At 39.3% G+C, this 11791-nt stretch overlaps 1 protein-coding gene across 1 annotated transcript; it reads left to right on the top strand.

The window, feature by feature from the left end:
* Positions 1 to 7167: 7167 nt before the first annotated feature.
* On the top strand, positions 7168 to 10140 carry LOC142139755 (olfactory receptor 52A1-like). The gene is made up of 2 exons (XM_075197624.1): positions 7168 to 7249; positions 9215 to 10140. Exons 1-2 carry the CDS (start codon positions 7168 to 7170, stop codon positions 10138 to 10140), a joined length of 1008 nt encoding a protein of 335 aa, XP_075053725.1.
* The last annotated feature ends 1651 nt before the right edge of the window (positions 10141 to 11791 follow it).

The raw sequence follows: 11791 nt of genomic DNA, 5'->3' as shown, positions 1-11791 counted from the left end.
AAACAGAAAGAGTCTCCTCCGAGGGACTGTTTATATAGATATTAAAAGCATTAGATATTGCCATATGTAAAGTGTTGTATTTTTCACAGTAGTCTCTTGGCCAAATAAGAAATAATATGACCTCTCAACACTGCTATATCAGTTTCCCAAAAAAAAAATAGGATCGTCCCAATGAGATAAATCATCATCTACATACTCAGAACACCTAGTAATCAAAAAGTTACAAAAATCCTCAGATTGGTAAAGATAAGAAGGGAATTTCCACCAGCTTTTTCCATAAATATGAGTGTGAGCCAATACTGAAACTGATATAGGGGCATGATCTGAAATCAAAATACTATTAATTTTAGTAGAATGTATCCTGGTGTAGATAGAGAATAGCAGAGGACCTAGGACTGAGCCTTGTGGAACTCCATCTGATAAAGGAAGCGGAGCAGAGGTGGATCCAGAAAAATTAACACTGAAAGAGCGATTAGATAGGTAGGATGAGAACCGGGATAGGACAGTGCCTTCAAGACCTAGGGATTGCAGCGTTTGTATGAGGAGAGAGTGGTCAACAGTGTCAAATGCAGCAGAGAGATCCAGGAGAATTAGAAGAGAGTATTGGTTATTATTTTTTTGCTGTGATCAAATCATTGACAACTTTGGTCAGCGCAGTCTCTGTGGAGTGTTGAGAGCGAAAGCCTGACTGAAGAGGATCCAATAGGTTGTTTGCTGTAAGAAAGTGTGTGAGGCGTGTGTAGGCAATTCTCTCGAGAAGCTTGGAGGGGCATGGGAGCTGAGAGATGGGGCGGTAATTTATGAGAGAGTTAGGGTCAGAATTCTGTTTTTTTAAAATGGGAGTAATCACTACATGCTTGAATATAGATGGAAAAATACCAGTAGAAAGAGATAGATTACAGATTTTAGTTAGAGGGGAATGAGCACAGGAGACAGGGACATACCCATTTGTGAGGGAATGGGATCAAGAGGACAGAAGGTAGAGTAGGAAGATGAGAAGAGAGTAGAAACTTCCTCTTCATTTGTTGGATCAAATGAAGAGAGAGTGTCAGAGGGTGCTACAAAGGAATTGAGCAGATTGCTTGTCAAGGGAGATACCATTTCAAGCCTGATCTTATCTATTTTGTCCTTGAAATAGGAAGCAAGATCCTGTGCACTGATGTTAGTTGGAGGATTTGGGGCAGGAGGATTCAGAAGAGAGTTAAATGTGTTAAAGAGGCATTTGGGGTTAGAAGCCTGAGCATAGATGAGAGATCGGTAGTATGCTTGTTTAGCAGTGTCCAGAGCATTTCTATAGGAGTGGTAGATATCAGTATATGTTATGAAATCATTAGAGGCACAAGATTTATGCCAGTGACGTTCTGCTTTACGAGAAAGTTTTTGTAGAGTTCGTGTTACTGTAGTGTGCCACGGTTGGCAACGAATTCTACGCGAAGTATGTAGTGTCGCTGGAGCCACGTGATCCAGAGCAGTTGCTAGGGTTTGATGAAAATGGGGTACTGCCCGATCAGGGGAGGAGAATGTAGAAATTGGGGAGAGAAGGTGTTGGAGAGAGATGGAAAACTGTTGAAAATCAATAGCGTTGATATTCCTGCGGGTACGAGGAGGCTTGGAAGAGTTTGACACTAGGGAGGGTAAAGAACTGGGGGTGCCCTGCCCAGAACACCAATCTAATAATAGTAATGGTAGACAAACAAATCAATAATAACCCAACATAAATCACATGTATCAAATTTTCCTCCTGGTATTACAGTAAAAAAAATTAAACAGATTATAGATCGCAACAAATTACTTAGCATGTATAACATTGCCTCGCCCATTTTAGGTATAAATACCAAAAGGATCAGTAAGAAAGAAAGAAAAGTTAAAAAACAATAATATACAATAAAATACAATAAATGATGGTCTAATTTGTCAATCATTTAATTTCAGAGTTTGAATAAACTCCTTAGCTTTATTAACATCGTCGAACAAAGACGTTTGACATTTATAATTTTAAGTTTCGCTGGAAACAATAAATCAAAGCGAATATGATTATCAGAAAGAAGTTTACATAAAGGAGTGAATTCTCTGCGGATTTGAGAGATTTGTAGGGAGAAATCTTGAAAAATCAGGATATTATCATTCTTTAAAGTGAGATTTCCTCTCTTTCTATAAGCTCTTAATATGTCATCTTTATCAAGAAAGTTCAGGTATTTAGCAATAACCACTCTTGGCCTCGCTCCCTCAGTTATATGAGCTCGTTTCACAATGATGTTGTAGTCAACTTTTTTAATCCCCAACATTTCAGGAATTTCATCCTGCAGTAAATCAATAAAATCAGGGACTTTAACGACTCGGATAAGCCAATAAAACGTAGATTGTTTTGCTTATGGCGATTTTCAAGGTCCTCGGCCTTATATAGTAAAGAGTGTATAGAGACAAAGAGGTGTCGAGCATCTCTGTGTGGGAGTCCTCTACATCGCTAACACGTTGTTCTAAAGCTGACATACGTTTGTCGTTAGAGTCTAAGCGAGCAGTTATTAAAGCCATAGAGGTTTGTAAGCTAGATACCGTGACCTGAATCTCCCCAAGTTTCTGTTCAACCAATGGCATAATAATTAGTGACAGGGATGATACACAAGTCTATCTATCCTCTCCTGATCTCTCAAAATCTGTGTTGTCCCGTGTAACTCACTGTCTTTCTGCCATTACACCTTGGATGTCCTCTCGCCAACTGAAACTCAATCTTTCAAAAACAGAGTTAATAATATTCCCACCCACCAAAAGAAGTTACCTACCTGACATTTCTATTTCCGTTGACAACATCACCATATACATATATTTATGTTCTGTTTTTCTATATTTACATTATATTTTGACATTATTCTACCAGCTAGGGGAACCAGCAGGAGCCCAGAGTTAATCAGCATTGCCCGGGACTCTCTAGATGCTGGGGCCCGAACGTTAATTTGTCCGTTCCCCTCCAACCCTCCTGTCATCACTTACCCCGGATGACTTTGAAACCAATGTTAAAGACAAAATAGACTAAATCTATCATTGCACCTCCCCTGCAGCCAACCCCCCCCCCCCCCCCCCACACACACACACACTCCCTCTGTCTAACACTCTGCCTAACACTCTTCCACCATCCGGTGACAGGGTCTGGTATCCTTTCTCTAATCTCATCCATATTGGCTCAGTTCTCAGTGCTTTACACTTATCTCTACTGTACCTCTCTTGATGAACTCATATGCTCCCTCGAGCTACACTATCACCTCTACACTGATGACACTCACATCTACTTGTCCTCTCCTGACCTCTCACCTTTTGTCATGTTTTCCAACTGCATCTCCTCCTGGATGACCCAATAGCATCTTGAACTAAATGGGCCTGATTCGTTGAAAGTAAAGAAAACAAATGAGTAACTTTGCCCATTGGCAAAACCATGTTTCATTGGGAGGAAGGGGTAAATATAAAATGTGATGGCAGATTTATAGTTGGGGTAGGGCATGTCGTGGATCAACTTTAAATTTCAATGTACAAATAAGAAATCAAGTATTGGTGTGCTACATGAAAAACAGCCAATATTTATCTTATGTGCAAAATAATAAACTGATTTGCACCCCTTGCATTGTAACATGGTTTTGTTCAGAAGTAAACTTACTTTTTTTTTTGCCTTGCTTTCCTTAATGAATCAGGCCCAATAGGTCAAAATCCTCCCCAATATCTCCCTGACAACATAACTTTTCCTGGTCCCCAAAGCACACTGCCTTTGTGTGACAAGCTCAGACTTATGCACAATTTTGCCAAATTGTAGCCCAAAGATCTCCCAAGCAAAGGAGTGGTGCCTAATGATCACTGCCTATAATATGCTGTACACTCAGGTACATGGAAAGGATCAGCAAGGCTAGCCTGAGAACTATACAACATGTCACAGTTTTCTAGGTTGTAAATGACTTCGTAAGATGTTTAAAATTGTTTTCCATTTAATTCATAAAGTCTGGAAAGTTCATTATAATGTTTGTTTAAGGTCTAGGTCTGTTGGGATTTAGAGACTGATAGAAACCTGCTGGGAGAACAATCAGATTACTCCTCGCTCAGTATTAATATCTCCCAGCAAGACTGGGGCTGCAGGTTGTCTGAACATTACACAGGTGAGTCTCTCAGTCCTTCATCCAGGAGATGGGAGGAGATGGGGATGTTGTGTTACTACAGGTACTTCATCATCATAAGCGTACTGTATTATTACATAGTGTATCATACTGTCCAATGATGTATGTTCTGTCATGTCTATCTCTTCCTTTCCTGTATCAGTATTTGGGGTTCTATTTATCATCCATCATATTTTTCAAACATTAGTTCTTTTCTTATTGCATTGATAAGAAATTATATAATATGTCTATTTATTTACATTGTTCTCCCCGGGTAGCAGCCCTGATAGGAGCCTGTCCCAGCAAATAGTTTATAGAAAAGCGACCTTAATTGCGATCACTTTGGGACCAGACAGAATATGTGATGGGAATAATAAAAGTAATATTTCGACCATACATGTACATAGAATATGAATATCTTACCCTCTGTATAAATCAATCATTTGCTTTCCCCTGACATATAAAACCCATGTACTTCCCCTGCCATATAAAACACACATGAGCTGCCCCTGACATATAACACACACGAGCTGCATAGATTCTACACGGTGTTAACTTCATTGCACTAAGTCAATGTAATGAAGGATGCACATGGCTATTATTACCCTAATAATCTCTTATCTATTTTATGGTCTACATAGGAAAGTAATGAGCATAAGAAAACCTTTCCTATGCTGCTAATCCTTGTGTTTCCTGCTCAGCATATCACATACATAATGATCCGTATACTCCTTTATGAAATGTTACGCTGCCCGATAATGACTTACACACAGACACATGGAATACACACATGACTGCTCTGCAATTACAGTTTGTCATGATACCATCCCCTGCAGTGATTGAGTTATACAGTGATACTTATTTAATCTGTGAATAGCAGCTTCTTCACAATTGTAAGATAATATTAGAAAGGAAGAAATGGGCTTTTTTGTTTTATATATAAACAATATTCTCATTTAACCCCTTGGAAAACTACCTGACTTGAGGAAGAATTGAAAATTGTTAGCGAGTGTTTTAGGAGTTTACTTTACAGCATTATCATTATACGGAGAGCAACAACTAGTTTGTCTATTTCATCTCCTATTTGGGCAAATTTGTTCCTGAAAGTTTTGATTGAGCCCCCTTCAAACTCTAGGACTTCAGCTTAGATACATTTCTCTCTAGACTGGATGGACCTGATCTGGGTAAATCAGAAGCAGTTTGTCGTCTGCTGTCTGGACAGTAGATAGGATGTGGCATGATCTCATTAGTACATTGGTGGAATTATGGAATAGACATTAAGGTGACTTTCACTGTACATGTGATATATAATTGTGTTATCCTTTATCCGTTAATATGTTAAATATAATAGCTTCTTTTAACCTGTTGTCTGGGGCAGAGTGTGCAGGGATCCGTATAAGCAGAATGCATGAGTGATGTCTACTCTTCACTGACCTGTTACCTTTAGAACGGTGAGGTCAGCAGGTGTGTGATGGAAACTGTATCTGGAGCTTCTCATTTTGGAGGTCAATCCCTATAACCCAATAACATATGGGGAAATACAGATAAAAGAGATCAGGAACTGACACGGGTGATAAGCCAGACAGACATCACTCCAGGAAGTGCAGGATCATCTGAAAGGACAACCCTCACACCTGTACAATTAGATGTCTCATACATGAGCATTAAGGGTCTATGTACACAGATCTTCTACCTACTTTGCCCTACGTCTTATCTGCTTTTTATTGAACTAGCTCTGAATGATCTCAGAAGCAGCTTTAGAAGAAGTTATTGATCTATTTAAATTAGTTTTCTGTGCAACACAATGAGAAGGTCGGGCAGAGCATAGAGGCACCACGTTTGTCCATCCATGTTCCATTCTCTTTTCATCACCCGTACATTAACATGTAGAAAAAGAGAAAAACTTCTCTAGGAAGACTTTAATACATAGCGTTACTGAGCACTTCCCATAAACTGTTATGGGGAGTGCTCAGTAAAACGATGAGAGATGCAAAGCAGCAGATATCTGAGATATAATGCTTTGTAATTTATAATCCATAGTAATTTAGCGGTTAATCCCTGAAAACTGTTGTTTTCGGGGATTTGCCTCTAAATTACAGGGGGGTTAGATCTTTGATAAATAGGCCCCTAAATCTGGTGTGATCATCACAGCTGACATAGGAGCAGATAGCAGCACCAAGATCCTGCGGCTGGTAAGTGGTCTCACAAACAATAGACAGCATCAAACACCAGGCAAAAGGTCAATCCTAGCAACAATCAGGAGTGGTCAGATCACAGGCAGAGTTCAAAACTGTAAATCAGACAGGATATACACAGGAACAGGAGCACGGAGAAGCAAGCGTGTGTACGCTATGACTGCCAATGGTTTAGTGAACCTGACAAGTATTTAAAGCAGCAGTGACCAATTAGGACAGGTGTCAGATTAAGCTGCAGGTGAGTGGAAGTCATGTGATCACACCCAGGCTGATATCCTAAGGTATGCAACACTGCCGCCATGTTCAGCAAACCCCACCCTTTCTTTACCACTTTCCCCAACCCTCCAATGATCTCTCACACTGGATGACTACTTTAAAGACAAAATAGACTCAATCTATCATGGCATCACCTGGAGCCAAATCTCCCCCTCCCCGTCTAACATACTGCCCCTATCCGGTAACAGAATCTGGCATCCTCTCTAATATCATCCGCTTTTTCCTCTACCTGCCCCGTCTACATGGTTCAATCTAAGTTCCTATGCTCCCGCTCTCTTAATGCCTCCTGTCACCTCACCCTCCGCTCCCATCCAGTTGACAACATCACTCTCCCTGGGTCCCAATCCCCACTTCCTTGATGTCACAATCTCTGAGCAAAGCACCATTTGCAAAGTTGTAGCCCAACGATCTCCCAAACAAAGGAGTGGTGCCTAATGATCACTGCCTATGAGATGCTGCATGGAAAGGATCAGAAAGGCTAACCTGAGAACTATGCACAATAAATAATTTTCTGAGTTGTAAATTACTTTGAAAGATGTTTAAAATTGTTTCTCATTTAGTTCATGAAGTCTGGAAACTTCATTATATGTTGGGCTTTAGAGACTGATAGAAACCTGCTGGGAGAACAATCAGATTCCTCCTCGCTCAGTATTAATATCTCCCAGCAAGACTGGGGCTGCAGGTTGTCTGAACATTACACAGGTGAGTCTCTCAGTCCTTCATCCAGGAGATGGGAGGAGATGGGGATGTTGTGTTACTACAGGTACTTCATCATCATAACTGTACTGTATTATTACATAGTGTATCATACTGTCCAATGCTGTATGTCCTGTCATGTCTATCTCTTCCTTTCCTGTATCTCCCTCTAATATCAGTATATTATGTCTGACTTGGATTTAGCTTGGATTGGGAGCTGTACTCAGATAAATAACACATAGTGACCGGACACACAACATGTTACATACTTTACAAATCAATTCTGTATTATTATTCCATATAAGTAATTTCTGTTATTACTTTGTACAGGCTGAATTCCTGCACAATTCTTTATTCTAATATAACACATACATGACATATAACACACATACTGCACAGCTTCTATAAATTGTCCATTTAGCTCCTTTAAGTGAATATAATAAAACGTGCATATGTCAATTATTACCCTAATAATCTTGTTTCTGATCTATGCTCTATATATAGGAAAGTAATGAGAGTAAGGATTGCTCGTCACACTGACATTGATATAAGACGCACATCATTAAGTCTTGTATTTTATGGTTTGTTTATATAGGTGTGTGACATTTTATAATAATGTACATATATATATTTGATTTGGATGAAGGTTTATGTGATTTTTCTACTTATTTGTATAACATTTTGTATATATAATTAATGGGATACCTTTTCTGTGCTGATAATTCTTGTGTTTCTTGCTCAGTATATTTCATACATATAACAGTAATTACTGATCTGTATATTCAGAGATCTTTGCTTTATGAAACATTAAGTTGTCAGCTAGTGACTTACACACAAACACATGGAATACACATGTAACACCCCATTACTAGGTAGAATTGAGCGGTTAGTGTCTCCACCTCAACCTATATTACACACAGAGTAAATACTTGAGATTCAGGTACCCCCTCTATCATTCCCTGTTAAGATTTAATCTGATAGATTCACACAGACAATAAAAAATATGTGTTAGATTATATTTTTAACTATAGAAATGGAAAGTATTGATTACACAATAACACCAGTGGTGAATACCATACAGCACATCCCAGATATTAATACATTCATTGAGGTACGTAAATGCCGTTGCGGGCTGTATTTTGTGTAAAATCGCTCTGAGCCTGCCCAGAACCGGACTATACGCAGCAAGGTTCAAATCATCTTCGGGGGAGCAAAGGACCCTTACTACAGCCTGACGATTTTAGGGGTCGGAACTGGGAGGGGATTGGGCGTATGTATGTTGTCAATGTACAGTAAGGGCGTGCCAAGTCCGAGCACACAAAGCAGCGTCCGACTCAAGCTGTGGCCATCTCTAAGTTGTTTTTCTGTTCTATCACTTGCACCAGCTACAGGTTGGGTGTAAATGCTGATTACTGGTGATGACGGCTGTGTATGCAGCTAGAACATGTGTTTGCTATCATGAGAAACTGTAAAATGAATTTTATGTACAATAGACATTAATAACATCATGGTAAATTTATATTTTTAATTCCACACATGTAATGGTCACATCCTGCAGTGTATTGTCTGTTAGAGTAGAGCGTACCTAAACCCATATATAATATCTATCTATCTATCTATCTATCTATCTATCTATCTATATACATATATATATAGCTTACCCCAACACCATTTAAAGGGAGAGCAGATTTCATTCCTAAATGACCCTTTCAATCATTATGCATATGTGGTGAGTTAAGGACACCAGTGAGCTTTCATAGGTAATTGTAGGTTCATTTTCTATAAATAAATTCATGTTTTGTTTGCATTCGTCTCCAAGGAGCACCAGTGGTATATGTAGCTACAAGATATTAGTAAGGGTCGATATAAGTGGAATCGATGATCTACAATGAAATATGTTAAATTCCACATTTTATCCCAACTTCTTCATATTGGTTGGGATTCCAGGTCTAGAAAATGCCCACAAATGGATCTCAATCTTCTTCTGTATATTTTATATACTCACCATGCTGGGAAACATCACACTACTGGTTGTCATCTCAGCATCACCCGGACTCCACAAGCCCATGTTTATATTCCTCTCGATACTGGCATCCAATGACATCCTACTTAGCACATGCATGGCCCCTAAAGTGTTGTGTATCTTTTGGTTCAATTCCAGGCTCATTAGCTTTGATTCATGTCTTCTGCAGATGTTCTTCATTCACTCCTTTTCGAGCGTTGAATCTGGGTTGTTATTTGTTATGGCATTTGACCGTTACATTGCCATATGTCAGCCACTCAGGTATGGTTCCACAATGACCAATAATCTGATAGGTAAATTGGTCATTGTGTTGCTGGTCAGAGCTGCTGTTTTGGTTGGTCCATGCCTTATTTTAATCAAGAGATTTCCTGCATTCAAGACCAACATCATAGAGCATTCTTACTGCGAGCACATGGCGGTTGTGAAACTTGCCGCAGCTGACATTAGAATAAATAGCGGTTATGGGTTATTTGTGGCCTTTACTATACTTAGTGGCGATTTATTATTTATTCTAATATCTTATTCCATGATTTTCCGTGCAGTCTTCAGTCTTCCATCTAAAGACTCTCGTCTGAGAGCATTTAACACCTGTGCACCTCATATTTGTATTTTTTTAACTTTTTATGTCTTGGCTATATTTTCTTTCCTATCTCACCGGTATGGTAAGAGGATTCCACCCTATATCCACATTATACTCTCTGACATGTACCTACTGGTTCCACCCATGCTAAATCCACTTGTGTATGGTATGAAGACAAAGCAGATCCGAGAACAATTTTGGAAAGTCTTTTGTGAATATTGGGGATCCTCAAAATAAAATCTTTGAATTTTGAAATAATGTAGAATATATATTGAGGGTCTTCAATGCATCAATTACACTTACATCTGGGAAGCTATGGTTGAAATGGAAAGAAAGAAGACAGCCACATATAAAACCTACTTTTACTACAATTAACACATGAGCATCAGAAAGGAATTGGAGAGACTAAATTAAAACATTTTGCTATATTTTACTTTTTGCTATCTTATGTATTTGCTTTAAGATTACGTGATTAATTGAAGTTTTTTTGTGACCAATAAATACTTACAAAACACACTTTGGTAGTACAACTAATTTGCACCACTTGTGTCTGGCTCTTTAGACACAATCCAACGAGCTGCTTAAATCCCCTTTGACAGCACAGTTCTTATTGATTTTACTTATGCCTAAGTGCATAGGTTTACAGGGCAAGAGGGCAGCATTTGGAGAAGAACTGGAGTTTGTACAAGTTGATGGGAGGTATTAGATGAAATGAGGGCCTTCCATTCAAAGTCTGGATTAGCCGAAATGGTGCTGCACAGTACAAAAACAAGGTATCATTTTGTGGAGTGAGATTATGGAGATGAGAGAGGGCTGAACTTTCAGGGGTGATTCTTGCTGTGCAGATGGGCTTCAATGTCACAACACATGTAATAAAAATTCCAGATGCTCCTTCACTTTCATGATCAATTTAAGGCACAAATGAGGCTAAACTTTGGATTTTAAGAGAAAATCTGACTGGTTAATGGAGTTTTCATGTGACTGTTGCAGTTTTGCACAGTGCAAAGTTTAAAATTTTTACCCCTCTGACACACACCTGATGTACTTCTGGAGTCATCTTCCTGTGGTAGTGATTAGGTGATCATTTTGATGTGCGCAGTGCAGTTCATATAGGTTCACTAGAGCAGAAGCAAGGCATTACTGTGCTACTTGTTAGGTGTCCTTCATAAATAAGGTGAAAAGGGTGGAAGTGCTCGGATCCTCTTTCTGCTGGAAATAGACAGTTGGCAGAGCTGGCTGATAGACATAGGGCCTCAATTACAGCTGGACATATTTATACATGAAAATATGCAGAGAAAATGCCCACATGAAAAAGCATATATAGATGTATATGTTCAGTCTGAGTCATCTCAAGAAACGCCCAGCTGAACATCACTAAGATAAGCGCCAGGTGTACTTAAAGTGTTCATCAGCCACACCTGCAGCCTCCTCTACCTACAGGTTTACGTAAAGTAAAGTAAGTAAAGTTCAGCTTTTGCCACATTACTGAAAAATGTATCCTCCCATTATCATCATCATCATCATTTGTTTATTTATATAGCACCAATAAATCTGCAGCGCTGTACAGAGAATATATGTCACTCACATCAGTCCCTGCCCCATCGGAACTTACAATCTAAATTCCCTAACACACACACACACACACATACACAGACACACACACACACACATACACAGACTAGGGGCAATTTGATAGCAGCCAATTAACCTACCAGTATGTTTTTGGAGTGTGGGAGGAAGCAGGAGCACCCGGAGGAAACCCAGGCAAACACGGGGAGAACATACAACATATAAACTCCACACACAGATAAGGCCTTGGTCAGGAATCGAACTCATGACCTCAACGCTGTGAGGCAGAAGTGTTAACTACACGTAATAACATACAATA

This window comes from Mixophyes fleayi, chromosome 2 (genome assembly GCF_038048845.1).
Source record: "Mixophyes fleayi isolate aMixFle1 chromosome 2, aMixFle1.hap1, whole genome shotgun sequence".
NCBI lineage: Eukaryota > Metazoa > Chordata > Amphibia > Anura > Limnodynastidae > Mixophyes > Mixophyes fleayi.
Note: the sequence above shows the minus strand (reverse complement) of the source record. Positions and strands in the feature narration are given on the sequence as shown.